Here is a 23,075-nt window from a genome sequence, read left to right as displayed (position 1 = left end):
ATTGGGTTACTATCTAGTAGGGTGGTGAATTTCTCCCAGAATGTGCAATAATGTACTTCAGAGATATATCGCACTGACTACGGATAAAAGTCAGTACGATGACGGCATCGAACTATACAAAAATATGTACTATAGATACACTGAAAGTGAAGGCAATGATGATATGTAATTATTACAGAAAAGCATCCTGATGCGCTCCGTCTGGTTCTGATCATCGATGTCCATTGTTCGGTGTTAAACCATCAACCGATAAGAAGCTGCCTAAGAAGTTCCCCGCAGACGTAATAAGAAAGCAAATTATTTGGACGCTCCAATTGTGTCACCAGAACTGGTTGGAAATGCAAGTTGGAAGGCAGACCGCAGGCTAAGCCCGAAACTAAACCCCGTGCATTCAGATTTTCTTATCGGAAGTGGATATCGATCCGCCCGCGCAGCTTAACTTTCTTTCCACTCTCGCTTTCCCCTCACGCGCTCGACATCCCCGACCGACACTACATGCTCTCTGGATTGGGTCATTGTCGGCTGGAATCAAAATGGCTGACATAGATGAAGCCGTCATCCATATGCCCTCGCAGGATGCGAGCGCTCACATTGACACCGACCTCTCCGACGAGACTCAGGACTTCCGCATGCTGAATAGCATTTCCTTGTCAGTGCTACCACGCGTCTATCTGCACCCAGCCCCAATTACAGCTTAATGCGCAAATGGCATACTGACAATGGAGAAAACAGCCTCACTGATGGTTCCCAACAAAGTCTCCCCAAACGTGGTGAAAAGGACTTCGAACCGAACCCCACGCTCTTCCAAGCCGACATTCTCTCCGCCTCGCGGCAGGCGATGCACAATGCCCTTTCGTACCCTCGTCTACACCACCCAAAAACACAAGTTGTTGGAATATACTCTCCCAATGGACCGATCCCGCTGCGATCTGCCCAAAAGCTGGATACCATCACGGAAGAATCGGAGCCCTCGAAACCTGCAGGCACGGATATAGGCGTCCATCCCGACTCGTGTGTCTATGTTCCCGCCCCGAAAGGGCAGTACTTCAAGTCGATAGGTCAGGCTGATCGTTGGAACCGCGTATGGCTACTTCCGGAGGAGGCTCTGTATCTACTCGAGAGAGGGACCTTAGATATCAGGTGGCCTTGCTCGGAGGTCGGCTGTGCTGACGATGAGGGGACGGACGACTCTGGTATCCCGATGAGCTTACAGGCTGCTTATGCGGCGTTCATGGGGCGGAGTGGTCTGACCAGTGAGAGGTACTCGGTTTATACGGGATTGAGGCGGTTGGGGTATACGATCATTCGTGCCCCGGGGTGGCACGATGCAGTGGAGGGCGCGGAGAGCAGCGAATCACAGCAAATAGCACTGGAGAAGCCTCATGGTTTGGGTCTTGGGATTGCTGGGGTGTTTAGGCAGCTTTTGCCGTGGCTGTACAAACCTGGTAGCGCTACAACTGCGTTGGGGCCGGTTGTGGGTCTTGGGATTCATCGCAGTTATGGTACGTCTTTTACTCTCCACTGCGCTTGCGGTTATACTGACGATCTTCCAGATGACATATATCAGAAACTCTCTATCATCCCCTGGTATGACCCGACTGCTTCGCCATCTCCCCCACCTCCTACGACACCGCCCTACCGTGTAGTCTTTCATATCTACAAACCATCCACACCCTTCAAGAAATCCGCCCCTCCGGCCCCCGACTTTAGGCTCGCCGTTGTGAATGCGCGCACGCACACCACGATCCCGACATCAGCTCAGCTTGGCGCATTGCTCGAGAGCACACCGCTCGACCCACCAGTGGGCGAGAAGATGAGTCGCCAGCTGTACCAGCGACTCCGGTACGGATACAGGAACATGATCCTGGCTGTAGTCGACGAGGGCGTCGTGAGTTATCTCCGAATTGCAGACTCGGCATTTGGCAAGGAAAAGCTTTACAAGCAGCAGAACACGAAAGGAAACAAAGGACCCTGGCGTCCACGCCCCAAAGGACGCTGAGGGCTATCAAAGTCCATTATGCAGCTCATGCTAATTACATTCCCTGAAGGGCTAAGAGCATTTCTCCCCTGGAATAAGGCCCGAGATCCACCAGGACGGACACGGACTGAATAGAGGGGATGGTAACAATCTGCCATCATCTTTAGTACACCCGTCCACAGAGTGAAAGGACGGATATAGATGCTCCGATGGCGAGCCAGTGGCGCTAATAGCCCACTGACCAAGTGAGATGAAATGTGCAGTGGAAGGAGTCCCTAAAAGGGACAAGAGACAGCGAGATATCCATCTATTTTTCCAAGTTATATACCCAGATCATAACGCCACCTTACCATCAGTGAAGAAGCCGAAACCACAACCACCAAACTCCATATGATATACAATAGAGACATAGAGCCATCATGTCGCGTTATTCGTAAAAACCCAAGCCATCCCACTGCAACAAACCTAGTACCACAATCAGTACAAATCCCGCACCAACCAACCCAACGTAAACTCAATTCACTTACCTACACGGACCAAATCAAACCAAATCACACCTCAAATCAAGCATCCAAATAATCCGCCGCCATCAACAACTCCAAACACAACTCCGGCGGAATATCCATATCCGGAACGTACGTCTGGTTCTTATTCTTCTCATTGTAGCAGAAATACTCGCATACTTTCTCTAGCACGATGCCGCTGATATTCTCGAGGACGCATCGACCGGTAACAGATTCTGAGAAACGACCTATAAGAAAAAAAACCAACCAGTTAGCCAATGCCACCACTCATGTGAAAATGAAGAGAAAGAAAAGAAAACTCACTAGACGGCTCTAACATGCGACGTATCGTCCCGGACACACAGGCTGTGCTGCGGGGGATGACGAATTCGAATCCATCGCCGGACACCAGAGTCACGTATTCGGACTGTGACGAGGAGGAGGAGGGATCTGAGGCTGACATGGTGTGAGGGGGAGTGGGTGGCGGGGATGTACCAATAAATAAGTAAGTAGTAGATGGAGCAAACGAGAGAGATGGAATTGGATGGAAATATGGCAAAGGTACGAGACGCGCGGGCGATAAGTGAGTAATAATCATCGGCCTTGGTTCCGCGATTTAATTTAGGCTGCGATTACTTGATAGGCTCCAGGTTCGGGGTGGTCCGTGCTTAAGCTCCGATGCCGATGCTGTCACTTTTTTGATTGTCTAGTCTATCATTATGTTGATGTCTGTTGTGGAGAAAGTTATACGCAATTAGTTGCAGGTTTGTGTGGAAAGGGTTTTGTTAAGTAGGGAGTAGTAAGTTATGCATTACTCTTAAACATCACATTGACTAATCAGTTGTAGTATTCTTTCACTCTGTGCACAACTACCGAAGGAGCCCGGTATTTCTTAAGACTATACACTTCTTCCGCTCCTAGTCACAGATGCTATAAGTCAACTATCATCATACCATGTACCAAAGGAACATCCTACGCCTTCGTGGCGTAGCCCTCAGGCTTCAAGCCTACTCCCCAAACCCTCCTCACCATAACCTCCCACACCTCCCCCTCTCCACTCAACGAGCATACTCCCAATTCACCCCCTCCAACCGCCTCTCCAACCGAACATGCATGATAACCGGTGGAACATCCGGCATCGGATTCGCCATCGCGGAGCGCTTCCTCCAAGAAGGTGCCTCGCGAGTGATCCTCGTCGGACGGTCCTACGAACGACTCTACAACGCCGCATCTCGCCTTCAAATCGACAACTCACCAGCCATCCCCTCCACGGAACCTCCCCAAACCATCACAAACCCAGAGAAACACCAGCTCCTCGAATCCTCGCCCAGAATCAGCCTCCTAATCGGCGACATCGCCGAAGCAGGGTCCTGGACACGCGAGCTCGAGAAAGCAATGGTACGTACATCCCTCTAATCCGTCCATGCCAGTGGTGCTAGAGAACATCCTCCCAAATAACACCACAAACGAGCACCATAGCAAGCAACAAACCCCGACATCCTCGTCAACGCCGCCGGCCTCTCCATCTCCTCCATCCTCCCTAAATCCGAACCAACGGACATCTCCCGTATCCTGCGCACCAACCTCGAAGGAGCCCTTCTCACCTCTCGAGCCTTCATCCGCGCCTCGATCCGCAATCGAATGAAGAAGTCTACCACAACCACCTCCACCCCCACAAGTACTAGCGCAAGTCCCGCATCATCCAAATGCATAATCAACATCTCCTCCCTCCTAGCCCACAAATCCGGAACCGGCGCGGTCCCCTACGCCGCATCAAAAGCCGGAGTCCTGGGTCTAACGCGCTCAGTCGCCGTTGAAGCTGCCGCTTCGCTGCGTGATGTGGTGGTTAGATCGAATGCGATTGTGCCGGGGTATATTGAGACGCCGATGATTTCTGGTATGTCTCTTCCTCCTTCATATTGATCCTTCAATTGTTATGTTATGTAGTATGAGGATGGATGGATTACTGATGCAAGCTTGATGGCGAGGAATAAAGATTTCTCGGATGGCGAAACAGCCCGGTTAAAGGAGAGTATCCCCGTGCGACGATTCGGGAGACCGGAGGAGGTTGCGGATGCGGCGGTGTTTTTGGCGCAGAATGAGTATGCGAATAATTGTGTGTTGAATTTGGATGGGGGGTTGAGTGCTATTTAGTGACGTATATTATCTATATCTTATGGTTAACTAGACTGTATTATGTGTACAATATGTGAGGATGTGGTGACTTATAACTAATAGGAGCATCTTCTCGATCAAAATGAGCTTAATCTATCCAACACTCCACAGAAAACAACATAGCTAGGAATCATCCATTCTATCAAAATCGATCATGCGGGGTTTGTGTATGCAAAGTAGCGTGATAAAGTATTTTACAAGAGAATAATAAACAGGAATAACACAAAAGCAGCAAAACCCAGATCAATCATTCATGCGCCAGATCTGCAAAGCCAAGAGAGCAACCAGTAAATATCACTATGTTGGTCGAAGATGCCGAACCCCGGTTAACTACCCACCTTGGTATCATTTTAATCATCATCAATCAGGATTGCGCCGCCATTTGCCTCGTCCAAGACGATAGGATTGGCTCCGTCACCATCCGAGATGGACATGGCTGCCACTCGCTTGGCTGGATTGTCGCCGTTACTGAGCCCGGCTTCGTCTGCGTCGCGCTTGCGCTTGCCTGCGCCGTTGACGGGCTCGAGCTCGGGCTCAGGGGCTGCAGGTGCGGGTGCTTTCGGCTTGCGGGGGATGTCGGGAACAGATTCCAGGGAGGCGGGTTTCTGGTCTTCTGTGGATTGAGAGGCCTCGGTCGCCAGCACAATGAGTTCAAGGTTGACGCGGGGCTGGTCGTCCTCTTCGTCGATGACGGTGATGAAACTCTCGTTTTTGACGCCGAGGTCGGTCAATTTCTTGGGAAGGTTGTCCTCTAGATCGGGGTCGTAGATGGTTCCTAGCTCGGTGTTGATGGAGAACTCTTCACCGTAACCCAGCTGCGACCGCAGGATGTCCTGGACCAGGTTTTCCAGTGTCGCGCGCTGAGGATCGATCTTCAGCCTGGCGTGAGTCACGGAACACACTGGACAATTGGGGTTTGGAGGCTGCAAAGAATCGGAGTTGATCGCACGAACACCGCTGCGTTCGAGGAAGACCATCTTGGCCTGGTCGTACTCCCCTCTTAGAACCTTGTAAGCCTGCAAGACACAGAGACCAGCCGTCATGGCGTTGGTGGTTGCAATAGCTGGGATGATGTTGCCAGCCATCTGTTTCGTGTCGAACTTGGACTTGGGATCGATCTTGAAGATGCTTGCCCGCAAATTGGCAGTGGCGGCGACGAAGTCCAGGGTGTCGACGTCGTCCTTGTCGAAGACTAGTATAGGCTTCACGTCACTCTTCGTGGTGTCCTGCAGGGTCTTGAGCCGCTTGCTCAATCGATCTAGACTGTCCTTGAAGACGACAAAGTCCTCAGCAAGAGTCCAGACTTTCTGGTCATTGCAGGAGACCACAGGTTCGATGCCCGAAGACTCCTCTTGTAGCTTGTGGAAATCCAGAGGCTCTGGAGGATCTCGCGTCTTCCACATGTCTTCCATGCCTCGTAACCGATCTATGTCCTCCTGAAACACTTTTTCGAAGACTTTCTGCGCAAATTCATCGGAGCCCATGGATTGACGGATCTCCTTGAGGGCCTGAGCCTCCCTGCGGAGGTTCTCGATCTCTTCGGCTAGTACGAATTAGCCAGTGTCCAATAACGTCGCCAGTCCGGCTCACAGTTTTCAGCGTCTTCCGAGTGATCAAATTCGCTCGAGTCATCCTCGCTTATGCCGAAGAGCTCACTGTGTACATTAGCAATGATGCATGAGGTTGCCGCCTGATGACTTACGGAAAAAGGTAGCTCTTAGCCCAGACGATACAGTGGATCGGCTGACTGGGTGTACTGCGGATAGTGCAGACCGGGAACGACTTGGGGACCTCCTTGGAGTTACAATCGTAGCATTCCGTGACGCCCTAGCAGTTGTCAGCGGTCGCGCCTAACCAGGTCGTAGAGACACAGAAGGTAGGGACTTGACGGCGCACCTTCTTGATGACCTGGACCTGGCCGTTGAACCCCGTTGTTCCACTCTCCACTAGCGGCACATTGGCTGCCAAGCACATCCTATTCACATGGCGTCGAGCATCGAGGTTGTCCAAAGCGTTGAAGACGACATCAAATGTCGCAAACCAGTCAACGTTGAACTGGTCATCCTTGATGTTCGCATGGTATGCTTCAAGCTTCGCACCGGGCTGGAACTTGTGGGCGACTTCCTTCGCAACCTAGATATAGCGCCACCAACCGTCAGGATCTCGTTCGGAAGGATGGAAAGGACGGAAATGGGAGGGGATGTAGGTAGTAAGACGTTCGAGGAGTTTGACGCACCAATGCTTTGGGTTTCTTGATGTGTTCGAAGCGGAAAAGGAATTGGCGGTTGAGATTGCTCAGATCGATGGTGTCGAGGTCGATGATATGGATTTCGCCGAAGCCGGAGAGCAGGAGGTTCTTCAGCAATTCGCATCCGATGCCACCAGCACCCACCAGAAGCACACGCGACTAGAAAGCGAATCAAGGGAAATGATTAGCATGGTTATGCGCCAGCTGAGCTTCTTGCTCAAAGTGAAGCGTCAAGGAGAATAAGCGTGGGGGGGATGGGGAGCGGTACCTCTTTGATTCGTCTGGCTAGAGTCCCGAGCGAGCGCTTAAGATAAGTCTCCCGCGTCATGGTTGCGGCGCGGAGACGGACAGTAGATCGAAACGGAGACTATCGAAGTCAGAGCGGGCGAAAAGGCATCGCCGAACAAAGGAGCTGGTTGCAAGGCGCGAATTGAGGGAATGGAGGTAGGCAGGAGACAATGAGAGGCAGAAGTGAAAGTAGGAAGAAGCTCCGGCGGAGAGGAAGAAGTCCGGAAGCAGTCGAGGAAGGTGAAGTCAGGAAGAATGAAGTAACAATCCCGAGCCCACTTCAACTTCCCCCGAACTGCAGTACTTCTTTTCCCTTCAACCCCATCATCACCACAGGGTGGGGGGATCCCAGGTGAATCAAATCCATACCCAGCAACAAACCCGATGTTTGACTGCAGGCTGATGCAAAATTAAAAATACAAAAAATAAAAAGGAAAGTTCTAACCCTTCCAGCTGCCCGTCACAATTGTCTTGTCCGATGCAACCAAAGCGGATCGGCCAGTCTTGATGGCGATCGTCCCGCATTTGATCGCATTTCCCTGTTTGTCGTACCAACACGAGGCCATTGGAACTATCAGTCCGTCCATTTACTTTATGCTGCGTGCTTGAATAGTGTCCTTGTCAGATGTTGCTATCAGGTACTTTACGCCTACTTGCCGCTCAAATGTCGCCAACCCTCAACTGCGACTGATGCATCTCACGGGCCCAGCATGTGAGAGCTCACATTCCTACCTTTTACTCCTCCACGATGGTTGGGCGACTCCTGCACGGTATAGAGCTAGCAGGGGGGTCTCATGCCGGAACTGAGTACCCAGCGCCAAAAATCAGAGGTTGACAATGTACTTTGCATGTTCTGGATCTTTCATAGTGGGGTCTGTACTTGATGGATGTCGGGCTTTTCTACGAAGTGTCTCTAGGCCGTGAAATTTATCGATTCCATCCAGGTCTTACTGTATGGCCAGGCCATGAGGCTGACAGACTGGCAGAGCTCGAAGACGTGCAGTCCTACAGATAGCTCAATTTCCGCCTCAGAATGTCGCGCACACGTCTACTCTGTTGTTGTACAATCGTACAATCTGGGTAGTAGCATGTCGATTAATATAGAACACCAGGCCAAGATCCATAACGAACTTTAACACAGTATACTACCAGTAGTTGCTGTCTACAAAGTATAAGCATTGACGACGGGCTTTTTCATTAGCGGAACAAGGTCAGCGTCTAAATGGAGTCAAGGATAAGGAAAAGGAACAGTGGCTGGCTTTGCTGTGTAACAACCCACCAGGCCAGCATGCTTCCATGTATCCGACAGGCTGTTGCTACGGAATGTGTGTATCCTAGCTTCAACCGCAAGTCTTATCCAAGGAAAATTGGTAGTCAAAAGCCAAGACTACAAAACTTAACTAAGTTATCGCATTGATTAATTGACTGTCACCCAAAGTCTTTAAAAAGTGGCACCCGCAAAGGAGATAAGATGCCCTTGCTTACATAACCAGCACTTATCGGATGGAAATTCCCGATAAAAGAATGGAGGGACATGAAAGAACCAAAAAGCAGGTCTTCCTTCATTGACAGCGTCGATTGATTAGGACACCGCTCCCTAGATGACATTGGAGTATTCCCTCCGTAGATAAATTACTCTGGTAGTGCGTGAATTTCCGCTGGGAGATTCGCCTTGGAGCCTGCCTTTGGCCCGATCGCCCTTTCTGGCAACAACCGTCTTTGGTCCAAAGACAGTCAGTCGGTCGTGGGGATTTCCCATTTTCAATCCGTTTCCCTCTTTCCCTCCATCTCCCTCCCCTCTCCTCGTTATTGCCTCTGCCGTGAGCCCGGTGTTCGCTGCTCCTCCATCTTCTCCTCGCCAATTTTGCTCTACACTTCGTTCGGCACCCTAACCGAGCAAAAAAGTGTCATCGGGCAAGACCTGTCCTGTCCCCTGGAGCAATGTCGGACGACGAAGCAGACCCCGAGTTGATTGCGCTTCTGCGCAAGACACTGGGACTGGGAGGCTCTTCCGATCCTCGAACCGCAGAGACCAAAGTGCTGGAAAATGCGCAATACGCCTTCGATAATGCTATCGACGTCGCATTGAACCCCACCAAGACAAAAGAAGCCGCGGAGACGATATGGAACTTGATGCAGAAGAAAGAATACTCGACGCAAACATGGTCGGAGCACGAATTACACCCTAAAGCGAAAGACGAAAACACCGTCGACTTCATTTTCACCATGGATCTCCTCAACTTCAGTTTCTGGTCGGAGCTCCCTAGCGAGAAGCGCTTCGCGATTGAGTACCGAGGAAGGAAGTGGACAGGCTACTGGAGCTTGGTCGCTGCCTTGCAGAGAGCGTTGGATGAGGGTAGGTCTTTTTGCCGCATGCTAAGCAAGAGACGCAAAAGTCTGACTGTTAATAGACATTCCGATCACCACGCCGGAGTTTTGGACCAAGGAAGATGAATGTACTGAGGAACTTATCAAGCATGTCTTCCGCTCTGCCACCGATGAAGAGATTCCTTTGCTCCAGGAACGTCTTCAGTGCCTGCGAGAGGCAGGTCGAGTTCTCTGCAGAGTATGTTCTTTATCGCCATTTACTTCCTCTGCGCCGGATGCTAATAAATCCCCCATCTGCAGGAGTATGAAGGTAGTTTCGTCAACTGCATCTACAACTCCAACTACTCTGCGGCTTCGCTAGTCAATTTGCTAGCAGAGAGCTTCTCCTGCTTCCGGGACGAGACAACCTTCCACGGGCGGAGAGTGCGAATCTACAAGCGGGCTCAGATCTTGGTTGCGGATCTTTGGGCTTGCTTCAATGGTGAGGGGTATGGAGAGTTTAACGATATTGATAAAATCACCATGTTTGCAGGTAAATCTCTTGGCTTCCTTCCTGCACACCTTGCCTGAACTCTGGCTCATATTTTACAGACTATCGAATCCCTCAGATGCTCCACCAACTCGGCTGTATGTCGTACTCGCCGCCCTTGGAAAGCCACATACGCAGGTTGCAGCCGATTCCTAGCGGGTCCAACTGGGAGATTGAGCTTCGAGCAACCAGCATCTGGTGTGTCGAATTGATAAGAAGGGAAATCGAACGCCGGCACCCAGAAACCAGGGTGAACCCGACGGTGAAGCCCAACCAAGATAAGGAAGCAGAAGAAGACGAAGACGCCGAAGATCACCAGCAGAAATGCTCAACCCAGAAATTTGTCAAGAAGGAGCCCGTCCAAAAACCCGCTGGAATGGGCGTGAACGCTATCTTGATAGATTTCTTCCTCTACGACACCATGAAAGAAATCGAGAAGACCGGACAGGAGTCCATCCCGCATCATCGGACAAGGAGTATATGGTATTAGACTGGCGGCAAAGCATATCATCTGCGTTTGTTTTTGTCTCTATCGGCTTTTCCAACACTATACCCCGTTGCTTTACTTGGCCACGCATTTCGTTTAAGGGTTGCTTTTCGGGTGGGTGATGGGTATAGACTTGCATACATTGTGATAATGATACCATAGCATTGCTTTTCAACTTTTACCCTATTTGTGGGATTCTGTACACCATTTCTAATCATTCATTACAATCCACTGACCCGAACAAACTACAAGGTTGTTCTACACCATAGAAACCGTCATCTCACTTCAAGGGTATCTCATCTGTATTAATGTATAATATTCCAAATACTATCAAGCAGCCTGAGCCGTCCTCTCCATCTGCTCAATCCGCGCCACCATATCCGCCTTCCACTCGAGATAATCCTCCCTGCGATCCTCACTCAACCAATCCACCCGATCCTGCATCATAGTCCCCAACCCCGGAAGCAGTCCCCGTCTGGAAGACTTGCCCGCAACCAAAGCCCCCCTCCCAGAGACCATCAACCTACCCCTACCCACATCCTCCTCGACAACCCCACCCACCAGCTCATCCCCCAAAGCGCCCGCATCGCCATCCAACTCCCCAGCCAACGGCACATTCTCAAACCACTCCTTCCCATGAGCCCACCCCTGCTCCATAACCAACGCAATCCACTGATCCACATCCTCCCGATGCCGCCTCTCCGTCGACGGAAGGCCCAGACTAACCAGCGCGGTCTGTCGCATCTCCGAGAACGTCTTCTTATCCATCTTCTTCGCCTCCGCTGCCTCCGTGGCACTATCATCGCCCGTTGAACCCGGTTGTCGGCGACGAGCAAGCACCAGGAAATACACAGCAACAATCAAGGCGTTGATGATTTCCTTGAAATCCTCATCGTTCTCTTTATCCTTGGCTAGGATAACTGGTTCGAGGAACTCCATCATCTCCTCGTCGATCTCTTCGTCGTGTTTCGCCGTCGCTTCGGATATCAAGTACAGGATTGTAGATACACCGGCGAAGATGTGAGGCGGGAGAGTTCTCGAGATAGGTGGTCGAGACCATGTGCTCATGCGCGGTGCGGGTGTTGAAAGCGTCTTGCAAACTGTTCGGATGGAAGTCATCACCCAGGTAGGGGCGTCGGGGATGATGGTTGAGCCGGAGAGGCCATTTGCGCGGAACTTGGGGATTTTCTGGGGTCGGGGGGATGGGGAGGGTCTGTCGGCGTCGGTGTGTGAGAGTGCGCGCTTGAGAGGGGTGGATTTCGTGGGCGTGTTCTGTTGGTGTTGTTGTTGTTGTTGTATCCCTCGCGGAGTAGCAGTGGCGGTGGTCTTTGATGGGGTCCTCTGCGTGCCCTTTCTTGGTGTTGAGGGTGCTGATCCGGCGCGAGAGGGTGTCCCTAGGGCTGATGCACTTGCGCGGGCATTTCCGGTGGAGAGGGATCTGTCAAGGAAGGCGTAGAGCTTTTTGTAGGCGCGAGGGGGGCATGGAGGGTGGCCGAGGAGAGGGGGAAGTTTGAGGGTGCGGGTTAATCTATTATCGTAGGGATAGTCAGACTCAATGCATATAGAAGATTGGGGTATGAGAATGATAGATTGCACACCTCTTGCAAGCGATTTCAGCGCACGCATACGGCCGGGCGATCTCTTCTTCAGGCTTGAGACTGCTGGAGAAGCTGCGCGATTGGGCGACGAGTGATATGGCGAGACTGAGTAGTTCTTGTGGGAGGTCTTGCGCGTGTGTAGGCAGTAGCGTGGCCAGCGCTTGTTCGACAGGCCTGTTGTTCATGGTGGTGGATTAGATGCGGTTGACGATGGTTTGGTCGGAGGAAATTGGGTGTATGTAATCGCAATATCAAACAGATGGTGTATGCTGAGAAATACTCATAAACCGTATACACCAAACCAATTGTAGAGGAACTTGTGAAGTTGATGTAGGAATGAGATGTGGTTCTGCTGGATGGAATATCACGACCGTCATGTGATCTGCAGATAAATGCGCTCCGCATCGATGATCGCCGCAGCTTCTCCGTCGTTCATTGCGCCCATATATCCCACCCTACTTCCATTCGACTATCAGCAGATAGCACAGACTCACACATCATGTCTGTAACAGTGAGTGCATCCCCGTCATTACAACACCATAAAACCAAGCGAACACTACTAATCACGCCAACTCCACTCCAGCTCCATACCACCCACGGCGACCTCAAAGTCGAGCTCTTCTGCGAAGCAGTCCCCAAAACAGCAGAGGTACAGACTTCCCTCCCTCCCTCGCGCACCTCACTCCACATTCCCCCAATGAATCAAATTAACCACCACACAGAACTTCATCGCCCTCTGCGCCAGCGGCGCATACAACAACACGCCCTTCCACCGCCTCATCCCGGGCTTCATGATCCAAGGCGGCGACATCTCGCTCAACCCGTCCCTCACCTCCTCCTCCTCCTCAGCCAACTCTAAACCCCCTCTCCCCTTCGAAGACATCCCCAAAGGCGGCACCTCAATCCACCACCCGCAAGCCCTAAACCAAGAGATCCACCTCCCAGCACTAAAGCACAACACGCGGGGTATCCTCTCAATGGCATCCCGCCCCGTGAAGGACCGCACCGCACCGGGATCGCAGGGCGCCACGGGGGCAACTATAAACGGAAGCCAGTTCTTCGTGACGTTTGCGCCGGCGCCGCATTTGGATGGCGCGAGTACGGTATTTGGGAAGGTGTTGAATCTGACGGCGCAGGATGAGGGCGGGGATGTGTTGGGGAGGTTGGAGAAGGCGAATGTTAAGGTTGATAAGAAGGGGAGGGTGGTGCAGCCGAAGGAGGGAGAGGAGGGGGGTTTTGAGGCGTTGAAGATTGAGAGGGTTACGATTCATGCGAATCCGTTTGCGAAGTGAGGTGGGGGGGTATTTGTGGTTGGTTGACATGTTTTGAAGGGTTGGTTGGCGTGGTCATGGTCATGGCCATGCTTTATGTCAATTGTGAGATGTGAAGACGCCATGCTTGATGCGAACTGGAAACTATATGCGGCATCAGGTGTCGCTCTTGCAATGGCTCAGCTCGCCTCACTACTTAAGGCTACCAGCGTCGCTCAGTACCTCATACAATGTCCGTGGTGGACTGAGGTTTGAGCTGATAGAGATGCTGGGTCGAATCAGATACAGAGCGAGAACCTGATTGGGATCGCCAATCTACTATATTATAATGATAAATGAAACAGAAAGACGTTCATCTATACATGGTTCGTATATGATATCTCTTAAAAGCACACATCATCAATGAACTTTTTTCACAACCCATGGATATCACCCCCATACTATGAGTAACAAAAAGTGGAACACCCCGCAACCACACCATATGACAATGCCAACATGCACCGGATATCTAGAAACAAAACAAAAGAAGAAAACAAGGCCAAACGTAAAACGTCATCGCAATGCATATATACGAAGGGGCCAAGTATGTGAAGTTCATGCACATCGTAACAGAGACAAGACCAAGGTCGTCAAGGAGGAACAAAAGCAGAGTCTAAGGGTATAACGGAGTGAATGCATCACTGCTGCTCTTCGGCAGGCTTGTTCTCCGCATCCTGCTCGTATCCCTCTGTCTTCATGTCCTTCAGACCGAGCTCCTCTTCTTCCTCATCAGTGCGGGTGTACTCCTCCGTCTTGATCTGGGGATCAGCGGCGGGAGCACACAGGTCTTGGACGTAGCTGTTGGCCATGGGGTCCTCGAGGGTGATGACGAACTTCAACTCGCCGCTAATAGCAGCGTCGAGACGCTTGAAGAAGCGCTCCCACTTCTCCTTGTCGGAGGAGGCCATGCTGTCTCCGCCAGAGCCGGTGGTGTCGTCGATGTCGTAGATCTGGCCGCGCAGTTGGTCGCGGATCTCGGTGAGAAGACCCTCGACGGTGGTGAAACGACCACCCAAGGTACCGGGCTGGACGGTAACCTCGAGCTGCTCACTGTAGAGCGCACAGGTGTCGGACTTAAGGATATCACGGGCAAGATCGGTCTCGTTCTCGACACTGAGGGTGATACGCTTGCCCTTCTCGGGGACCTCGCCACCAGTCTTGACTTCACTGGTGCGGTATCCGCAGTGTTCACAGGAGGTGCCCCAGACGTACACCTCCTTGAAGTAGGGGATGTCCAGTTTCTTGAAGTTGGTAAAGCACTCCTTGCTGCAGCCAGGGCATTCGGAAGGCAGGCTATAAACCTTTCCTGCGATAATATCGTCCTCCTCGGCTTCGGCGGCACCTTCATGCTGCACAGCGTTGGGGTCGGCAGCGATACCAAGCTGTTCATTCTGCTCGTGGGTACGAGGATAGTCGCGGCGCTTGTACTTCTTGACGTCATCGGCGGTGGTGGGAGCAATCCAAGAGTTACCGGTAGGGTCGTCGAGAGAGACAGTGAAGGGGTAACCCTCGCGGTCGAGCATGCTCTTGAGCCTATCAATGATGGGCACGAGGGCATCGTGGAGTTCAGGGGCCTGTTCCTTGCGAAGAGGCTGCTCGCTGGAAAGAGACTCGTAAATATTCTGGATAACACCCTCGACGGTGGTCATCTGGCCGTCGGTCTTGGGCATCTCGATACCCAAAGTCTCGAGCTTGAAGATCGAGGTATCACTGCGAATGACCTGGCGCTGCATGTCGGTCTCGTTCTCAACTTCGAGGGTGTACTTGGCGCCCTTCTCCTGGATCTGACCGGCAGACTTGACGGAGTTGTTCTTGAAGTGGCAGTGCTCGCATTCGAACGATTCGAGGATAATGTCACGGAAGAAGGGCACACGAAGGAGCAGGAGTCTGGTGGTACCCTGTTCGCAAAGTTAGACTCGTCATCCGCAACAAGAAACATGATGTATTTAGGAACCACTAAGGAAATACCTACATTCTCGTGGCAGTTGGTGCAAAGACTCTCCAAGCTCATAACACCAGTGTCATCATTGCGCTCCACCAGATCACCGGGCTTTTGGAATTGCGACTCGGGCTGAGTCTGGTTCTCGTCGGCGGACATTGTGAAGGGGGTATAAGCACTGGGTTGGATTTACAGTGAAAGAGAAGTGCTGAAAGAATACAAAGATCAAAGGACCGTTTGCGCCAGAGAACACAGAAATGAAGGCGACAGGAAAATTTAAGCAGCAATGGCGGGAACGTTCCTTTGCATTCCACTATCGCCGTGGCGGGGCAAGTTTTTTTTGGAGGGGCACCCGAGTATTAGTCAGCCGGGGTTATTGGGCGCCAGAAATAGCATGATTTAAAAAGATATTATAGATGGATCCGCGATGGTTGCAATAATATCCTAGTATGCTTATTAATAGTATATATTGTGGTCATGTAGACATAGACATTTCCGTAGATATCTCCTGAATTCTATGCAGGACGTTGCACACATCACACCCAACCATCGGCTAAAAGCACTGTATGCTTCCGCCCAATAACCCTGCTGTAGTTAGCCAAGCCAACTTATGCGGACTGGGGAGACTTATAAGAAAAAAAATTGGGCCGTTCCCCCGAAGAGGAACGGCAGGTTCACCGACTGAAAACATCCCGGACTGTTCGGCTACTATACATCAGGCAGTAAATCCATCTCCCTTTCCTGTACGGAATCCCGAGTTCAATTGCAGTGCTACCGTGAACATCAATAGAGCGCCTTCTCTTCGTAGCTAGCTCAGCCCGATCCTGAAAGAAACACCAGCATCCAGGCAATATGGCATGGGAAACAACGCGAAATCAAGCAGACAAGCCTAAACTTTGATCCCCGTCAAGAGGTCCCGCAGAGAATTCCCTGTACGAATCCCAAAGCCCACAATGCTGGAAGATAATGCTTCGACCAAAAGCTGGTTCGATCCTGAGTGTCGCGACGGAAAGGAGAAGGGCTCGCTCGGTATGAAAGGCAGCGACTGCTGATCATCGGGCTGTTACTTGGAGCAGTGTAGCACAGAACCCTTGGCAAGTAGTTGAGCAGTTGAGGAATGCAATCGTCAAGTGAACGCGGTTATGGCACAGGTATGCCTCACAACCTCCCCAGGGAATCGACCCTTTACCTATCCAAGGCATCCCAGTCGAACCTTAGATCAAACGCACCATCTCCCTATATCTTTTAGGCATGTTTCCTGCGCATCAATTGACATTCCAGCGCCGCTTGATCTGACTTCTTGTGTGTGATACAGTACCCCCAGGGACAGGTTTTTGTTTCCTCCCCGCAGTACGAAACATTGGGGGGCATTCAAAGCGGACAAAGAACATCCCCAAAAGCCGCTTTCTTCTCCCCAAAGGGAGGGACCACGACCGAAACCGTGGTCTGTACCAGCGCCCATCATCTATTTGCAACCTACATTGCAAAGAGACGGTTAACACGGGCGATCAGGACCTTCTATAGAAGCGCAAATCAGTGGCTGGTGCCGCGATTTGGTGCCACCTAGCCTCCGAAGTGGACGAAGTACAGGAAGTTGCAAGGAAGAAAGCAGGTACAAGGGTCCCAGGCCCCTCGAGATTGGAAGCATGTACGGGACAGCACAGGGCCCAAGACCGTGGACGACCGACAATGCCTGCATATTGAGCATCACCATTACATGCCAAGTCTGATCTGGTGCCGGAATGTGACAACAAGCCAAAGGTCGGATGGCATTGCAAAGAAGGCAATGACCAAGCATGAATCATCCTGCCCGACAGTGAAAATGGACCTCGCTGCAATATAATCACTACGGACGTGCCTGGACACAACCGAGAGATTATATTGGTTCTGACGAGTGGATCCATTGACATATCGGGTTGATGACAGTGTGTGGGCAGTTTGTTGTATTCGAGATGATCAACTTGCACATGTAATGAATGATGCCCGCAGTATTGCCCTCAAAAGCACGGTATTACCACCCTTGGATTGCTCCCTAAGACAACTCCAAAACAGAGTTGCCCGACATGCTTCACCTGCTTTCTCTCCAACTCCAGTCTTCCAGGCATAGAGTGACAATCCGTAGTGATCAACATGTAGCGCCCAGCATTGACCAACCGACGCGTGCCCTTTTCAGGAGCTTGTAATAAACGCATGATAAGCCGTCTTTGATTGCCTCCGAGAAAGCTCTGGACATCGGATTCCTTTCATATCGTCGATCCCACCAGGGATCGAACCCACTAATCGGTACATCCGCCATGCAACCCCGTGAAACTGATACCACCGAATGGCATCGAACTGATTGGTGTCTATTAGGGTTTAGTTCCCAAGCTTTCTCTTACCGCCTGCTCCTAGCAGAACGCGAAAGACAAAACTTGAGAAGCCGTTGGAGGGTAAGATCTGTATAGACGCCCGTAGCGGGCGGAGAGGCGAGATCAAGCGGCACTCCGGAAAGAACAATGAAAACACGTCCACACATCTTCAAAGGTATAGGGTCCAATGGAGATTTGAGCTCCTAAGAATCAACTTTGACTGAGCGTCTCGAACAAGTAGAAATCAATAACTTCAGGGAGCTGGTTGAGCCAGCCAATGTCACAGCCGCTGTGTTTGGGGAAGTAAAAGGACGGGACTGAAATGATGCGCCTCGAGTCGAGCCTCCAACGGACGCGACGCGTTATCACGTGATTACCACCCGCCTGCAAAAGGACTGGAATGTCCTCGCACCCAGTTATCCATGTTTTGCATTCTCTAATTGCTTTACAGCTAATTGACTTTGGTGCTGTTCTGTATCGTTTTTGCTTGGGCATTACGCCTTTTACTAGTTGTCAATGTATATATCTGAGGCATCCTTAGTGCAGTGACTCCATGACGTCATTCAATACACCTAGAGTTAACTAACCACTAGACCCGATAGACCATAATCACCCCAATTCCGCTTTATACCTCATGCCCACAAAGGTTCACTATACTGTGGACTTTGGTAAATTCCACGAGTCGCCACTTGCTTTCACCTATTATTTTTGCAGCTTCTTCTCCCGCATTGCCGATTCAGCATGGCTGGATGGCCTTCCGATTGGCATCTTAGTTGCCTTTGGGCTCCAGGCATACTCGTTCCGGCCCGCTGCTGTGGTTGCTTGCGGAAGGGCTGGCTTACTTGACCTTTTAGTATTTTCCCAATGATTGAATGTGTGCGCCGATGTGCTACACGGTCTGAAATCGCGAATATCGGCACGGTCTTGATCGTGGCGAACACTAGGGACATTATCCAATAAGGTGTAGACGAATCCTCGCAGGACTGTCAATGTCGGGGTCGAAAATCATACCCCTTGTGGACCCGGAAGCCTTGAGCGGTATGAAGGCGAGAGCACACCATGCCGGGGTCGGTCCCATTTTCTGGCTTCTGATCTGTTAATGACGACATTAACAGCCATACGTCTGATCACGAAGTCCACATGGTCGCGGGCCATGCAGCAATAGTAGCATGGTCATCGATGAAAAGGTCATATGGCTGGATAGCATCTATTTCATTCTCTGACCTGCCCAGAAAATCCTGCATTGTCGGTTCTAAGAATGCCATCTCGGTAGTATAGCCCGTAGCTGGCACTATACTAATTGCATGAGGATCTGCGGCCGGGCCTCCAGCCGATAATGACGCGAGGGAGTGTCTTGGTGTTTGACTGCGACACTCATGGCTATCATTAACAATTCCAGAGTTGGTTGCCAAGGTTTTCTTGACACGCTTGAGGTTCTCGTAGAATTCAGCAGCAGCAAGATTGCCGTGTTCACTCATCCTATGCAGGATCTCAATGGCAGTATCTAACGACTCCAGATCTGCCGGGTTTCCAATCGTTGGCAAAAGACTTGAGATCACCAAGGCAATGCAAGAGGAAAAGAAATACTGGGCGTAGAAATAGCCGTACATAGGCAAAGAGCCATTAACCCACTCTTCTATGATGAGTGCATGGGAATGCCGTGCAGCATGTATGCAAGCTTCACTAAGAGTGATGACCGGCTGAGGAAGGTCTTCGCTATCATCACGGTTGCTGTGATGTAATAGAGCATGGAGTAGGATGGGTCGAGTAGCTAATATCACGCACTACGTACTGTTAACGCAAAGACCCAGCGTGGGTGAGAAGGAAACTGACCTGATTAAATTGTAGATGTAATGATACGATATGCTTTGGCGGGGGAGAGTCCTCCGAGCGCAACTTGATATGTTCTGGGAGCGATTTAAGCCAGTCTTGTAAAGCCAGCAAGAGCTGCTGCTCCCGCTGAAGAAATGACTCTGCATGCTGTTTGCGACAATATATCTTGTCAATGGTCTGACCAATGATCTGCGACAGACGAATACTGGCGACAGAGTAAGCTGTATCTGAAAACTGCTCCTCAGCAGCAGGGCTGGCAACGTCGGTAGGCATATCGACATGGATATCTTCATCGCGTATCTGTAGCGGGAAACCAAATTTTGACGTATACATGCGGTCGAAGACATAGATAGCCCACCACAGCCGAACGCGATGCTGACGTTCTATAGGATCAGTGCATTGTCGCTCAGGAATATTATGGTTGAGCCCGAGGATCAGACCCAGACGCATGGCGCTGCCGACTAACATATAAGCCGAGTGTCGTCTGTTTAGGAAGTACGAGTACAGCGACTGATTAATTCGTTTAGGTCTAGCTATGATATGCTGAAGAAGCAGTTGACTTACCAGTAGTAGCAAACTTTCCACATGGATGACACCTGGTCTCTCGGGCAGGATCGGAATTAGTCCCATTGCTCTTACATAGTACAACGTGCCTGGAACTCGGCCCGTTGGTGACGAGTTGGCCCGAGACGAATAGACCTCGCCCAAGGCGAAAAGGGCGAAGAATTTGCACATAACAGCCGGGTCGTCGCGTAGCGATGGAGTGCGGTAAATGGATTCGAGGTGTTCGATGGTCGACTTGCGTAGAAACAGATGGTAGACGCGACTCAACTGGTTGAAAGCAATACGAACCAGTAGACGAGCCTGTGCTAGACCGGGCCATTGGGTGGCACCCTCGAGTAAAGATGACTCGGGGGTGTATTGCGTTCGAGCAACATGCGCCGTATTAGGATCCCCCGTAAGGAACTGGCGCAAGCGCGTCGCGAACGCCGTGCATGCTGCATCACCCATGTATATAGGAGGAGCAGAAGGGTCATATGGGTAGAACCAAGCCCGTTCTCCGAGAAGAGGGTTTTGCACTGGCGGGTAGGACTCTTGTGGAATAGACCCCTCGGCAGTAGTGGCAGATGAGCTCTGAGGGGTACTAATGGAGCGTAGCTGTTCTCTTAATTGAGCGTTTTGGGTAAGAAGTTCGTCGAGATAACTGGTGTGCATCAGAATACAATACCGCTAAGCAATGGGTAGATGATGGAGGTTGCTTACCTCTCTTGCACCTTGAGCTTGCGATCACGTAGAGTGTACTGGCACTCATCATCACAACCAGCCCGCCGACATCTCGAACAAGGCTGTCCGCCAGAGCATTTAACTTTATGGGAGTGACAACGGTGGCAGCTGCAGGAAGGGAACTAGTTAGCGCAATTGCTAAGGAAGAAGCCCGAATGGCAACGCACGCTATAGGCTTCTTATTATCACGCTTGGGTTGTTGCTTAGTGACAGGCATCGGTGAATGATTTATTTCAGACTATTGGAATGACCTGCATGCGTTGATGTTGTCGGCAGTCTGATCCTTCGCCGAAAGGCAAGACGAAGTTCGCCTCTCTTATTCATCCTTCGGCAGTTTGGTCACATGCCGAGGTCTAACCTTAGCCAAGTATGACTTTCCACTAGTATCAGCCCCGCGGCGCCCATAAGCATAGAACAATAGAGGTGGGTGAAGGAAAAAAACAGTAATTGTTTGGGCTCTTTTTGAGTGATTAATGAAAATACCTCCGATATGTATCCTGATTGCCGATATCATACTGTTGTAAGTCTGTTGTCGCTGCTTCATCGAGTCACGCAGTTATAATCGGTTCCGTGACGACATGCCGACGGTTCTATGAACATATAACCGAACTATATAAATTACGCAGGGACAAGAATCCAGAGCTTCATCATAGCTTTTCGTGAGAAACTACTCCAGCAGCTCACTGTCTAAAAGAAGAAGCATACTATAAAACATTATATCTCGGTCCTACTCACAATGCTTATACAAAGACCATATTTGGATGTTCATTTCCAACTGCAGCCTGGCTCTGCCGATTTCAGTGTCGGAGATGACATTAAGGGAACAGCTTACATTATCCCACGGAAGAGTATCTCTCCACATCAGCTAAGCATCTACCTTGAAGGTATGATTTTATTCCTGTCTACAGTTGCAACTCGTAATGATTGTTTGTCAGGCAAAGTCAAAATACAGATTGACAGGACCGAAAACGCGGTGCCACTTCCACCGTACACAGCATGCCAGACTTTTCTTCGCATAGAACAGCCGCTCGAGCTCAAATCATCAACAGACTCGGAACTACTTCAAGGAGGTTTGAGGCACGAGATACCATTTGGGTTCAAGGTACCGCCAAGGATAAGAGGTTCGGTATGCCAGCAATTTTGTCACCATCAGCAGGTCCAGAAAGAGCATTCACTCCTTCCCCCGAGCATGGGGCAATGCGACATGACGCCCAGCGAGATATCGGTCGAATACAACATAAAGCTCAGCTTGACACGGGGCATCAACCGAGACGGGATGCCAGCAGTAGCTGAATGGGCATGTCCATTGTTTATTCGTTCGCCGCGCATAGAACAGGCACCCTTGCTGGTTCCGGAAGACAGCAAGCATTACTGCCTCAGTAAAGAGAAATTCGTATCCAAGTCACCGATATCTCTCTCTCGAATTGGAGCGCTGTTGGCGCGGACGGCACAGCCAGCTGCTATTCAACAAGCAAAAGCCATGGTCAGATACTTACCAGTCGACTTGCAGTTCCAAACAATATCCGAACCACATCTGCCACAGTTATCATCAATGTGTGTCTCATTGAATGCCATCACCACTTTCGGCGAAAGGGCAGAAATACATCTTCCAGAGGCTATAGGTTCCTCAGCTCGGGATCCTTATCGCCACTCTTATGTGCAAACAGTATCTCTAGGGAGTTCAACCCCGAGCCCGTTGGAGTGGGAAAAGCGCCATTTTACCGAGGATCCGGACTCATCCACGGCCAGCATCGCATCAGGAATAATCTACAGTACCTCAGTAAAAGTGCCAATCAAGCTCCCAGAGAGTCTGAGCTTGCCGCCTACGTTCAGTTACTGTCTTGTTTCCCGAATATACTCTTTGACGGTGACTCTCCGATTCCTCATACAAGGGCAATGGGGCCGAACGACTAGCCTTATATTGACAGTCCCACTTCAAATATGCTAGCTCATAGCTAAGTCTAGACCCATTGCTAGTTCTTGGCAAGTTAGAGGAGTGAAAAGGAGATATGCAGCTGAAATGGTACTTAAATACGTACTAGTGTGTGAGAACCATCTTTGCTAGACGGCTATATGACGGCTATTTATATAGTTGGGAGCTTGAAACAAAAAAACCTGCTAAAGTTGGCATCATGCCCTGGAGAATAACTGTGTGACTTGAATGTATCTAACTTGATATTATACAAGATTAAACATGTTTAAGAAGGCAAAAAATATATCGATCGTA

General features: G+C 50.7%; 11 protein-coding genes across 11 annotated transcripts; 6 read left to right on the top strand and 5 right to left on the bottom strand.

The window, feature by feature from the left end:
* Nucleotides 1–479: 479 nt before the first annotated feature.
* On the top strand, nt 480–2,361 carry BO85DRAFT_449629 (tRNA splicing endonuclease subunit). Its single transcript, XM_025660198.1, has 3 exons — nt 480–649; nt 733–1,502; nt 1,554–2,361. The coding sequence occupies exons 1-3, from the start codon at nt 534–536 to the stop codon at nt 1,997–1,999; spliced, it is 1,332 nt and encodes a 443-aa protein (XP_025515575.1). The 5' UTR covers nt 480–533; the 3' UTR covers nt 2,000–2,361.
* A 180-nt stretch (nt 2,362–2,541) lies between these two features.
* Nucleotides 2,542–2,944, bottom strand: BO85DRAFT_438745 (elongin C; the record flags this gene model as incomplete). Its single annotated transcript, XM_025658687.1, has 2 exons — nt 2,542–2,729; nt 2,806–2,944. The coding sequence occupies 2 exons, from the start codon at nt 2,942–2,944 to the stop codon at nt 2,542–2,544; spliced, it is 327 nt and encodes a 108-aa protein (XP_025515574.1).
* A 228-nt stretch (nt 2,945–3,172) lies between these two features.
* On the top strand, nt 3,173–4,732 carry BO85DRAFT_449625 (SDR family NAD(P)-dependent oxidoreductase). The gene is made up of 4 exons (XM_025660197.1): nt 3,173–3,280; nt 3,329–3,879; nt 3,961–4,378; nt 4,478–4,732. The coding sequence occupies exons 2-4, from the start codon at nt 3,436–3,438 to the stop codon at nt 4,633–4,635; spliced, it is 1,020 nt and encodes a 339-aa protein (XP_025515573.1). The 5' UTR covers nt 3,173–3,280; nt 3,329–3,435; the 3' UTR covers nt 4,636–4,732.
* BO85DRAFT_449623 (E1 ubiquitin-activating protein ubaB) lies at nt 4,729–7,617 on the bottom strand. Its single transcript, XM_025660196.1, has 6 exons — nt 7,173–7,617; nt 6,893–7,063; nt 6,553–6,789; nt 6,359–6,483; nt 6,247–6,311; nt 4,729–6,199 (listed from the first exon to the last, which is right to left on the bottom strand). Exons 1-6 carry the CDS (start codon nt 7,230–7,232, stop codon nt 5,007–5,009), a joined length of 1,851 nt encoding a protein of 616 aa, XP_025515572.1. The 5' UTR covers nt 7,233–7,617; the 3' UTR covers nt 4,729–5,006.
* On the top strand, nt 7,173–8,161 carry BO85DRAFT_307732 (uncharacterized protein). The gene is made up of 2 exons (XM_025655396.1): nt 7,173–7,544; nt 7,626–8,161. The coding sequence occupies exons 1-2, from the start codon at nt 7,363–7,365 to the stop codon at nt 7,906–7,908; spliced, it is 465 nt and encodes a 154-aa protein (XP_025515571.1). The 5' UTR covers nt 7,173–7,362; the 3' UTR covers nt 7,909–8,161.
* Nucleotides 8,162–8,764: 603 nt separating this feature from the next.
* Nucleotides 8,765–10,813, top strand: BO85DRAFT_421492 (queuosine 5'-phosphate N-glycosylase/hydrolase). The gene is made up of 4 exons (XM_025657928.1): nt 8,765–9,548; nt 9,604–9,758; nt 9,821–10,052; nt 10,112–10,813. Exons 1-4 carry the CDS (start codon nt 9,134–9,136, stop codon nt 10,537–10,539), a joined length of 1,230 nt encoding a protein of 409 aa, XP_025515570.1. The 5' UTR covers nt 8,765–9,133; the 3' UTR covers nt 10,540–10,813.
* Nucleotides 10,814–10,872: 59 nt separating this feature from the next.
* BO85DRAFT_397858 (uncharacterized protein) lies at nt 10,873–12,458 on the bottom strand (the record flags this gene model as incomplete). Its single annotated transcript, XM_025657040.1, has 2 exons — nt 12,135–12,458; nt 10,873–12,064 (listed from the first exon to the last, which is right to left on the bottom strand). Coding segments are annotated over exons 1-2 (1,377 nt in total), but the record flags the coding sequence as incomplete, so codon positions are not given.
* Nucleotides 12,459–12,570: 112 nt separating this feature from the next.
* Nucleotides 12,571–13,775, top strand: cyp5 (putative peptidyl-prolyl cis-trans isomerase). Its single transcript, XM_025657039.1, has 3 exons — nt 12,571–12,645; nt 12,718–12,783; nt 12,857–13,775. Exons 1-3 carry the CDS (start codon nt 12,634–12,636, stop codon nt 13,424–13,426), a joined length of 648 nt encoding a protein of 215 aa, XP_025515568.1. The 5' UTR covers nt 12,571–12,633; the 3' UTR covers nt 13,427–13,775.
* Nucleotides 13,776–14,075: 300 nt separating this feature from the next.
* zpr1 (zinc finger-containing protein ZPR1) lies at nt 14,076–16,033 on the bottom strand. The gene is made up of 2 exons (XM_025655395.1): nt 15,417–16,033; nt 14,076–15,342 (listed from the first exon to the last, which is right to left on the bottom strand). The coding sequence occupies exons 1-2, from the start codon at nt 15,540–15,542 to the stop codon at nt 14,083–14,085; spliced, it is 1,386 nt and encodes a 461-aa protein (XP_025515567.1). The 5' UTR covers nt 15,543–16,033; the 3' UTR covers nt 14,076–14,082.
* A 2,825-nt stretch (nt 16,034–18,858) lies between these two features.
* On the bottom strand, nt 18,859–21,065 carry BO85DRAFT_372604 (Zn(II)2Cys6 transcription factor; the record flags this gene model as incomplete). Its single annotated transcript, XM_025656044.1, has 5 exons — nt 18,859–19,515; nt 19,565–20,074; nt 20,129–20,768; nt 20,828–20,956; nt 21,016–21,065. The coding sequence occupies 5 exons, from the start codon at nt 21,063–21,065 to the stop codon at nt 18,859–18,861; spliced, it is 1,986 nt and encodes a 661-aa protein (XP_025515566.1).
* Nucleotides 21,066–21,280: 215 nt separating this feature from the next.
* On the top strand, nt 21,281–23,056 carry BO85DRAFT_307674 (uncharacterized protein). Its single transcript, XM_025655394.1, has 2 exons — nt 21,281–21,732; nt 21,784–23,056. The coding sequence occupies exons 1-2, from the start codon at nt 21,585–21,587 to the stop codon at nt 22,794–22,796; spliced, it is 1,161 nt and encodes a 386-aa protein (XP_025515565.1). The 5' UTR covers nt 21,281–21,584; the 3' UTR covers nt 22,797–23,056.
* The last annotated feature ends 19 nt before the right edge of the window (nt 23,057–23,075 follow it).

The sequence above is a fragment of the Aspergillus piperis genome (assembly GCF_003184755.1).
Source record: "Aspergillus piperis CBS 112811 unplaced genomic scaffold BO85scaffold_9, whole genome shotgun sequence".
Lineage (NCBI taxonomy): Eukaryota > Fungi > Ascomycota > Eurotiomycetes > Eurotiales > Aspergillaceae > Aspergillus > Aspergillus piperis.
This window is presented reverse-complemented; position numbering and strand designations above follow the sequence as displayed.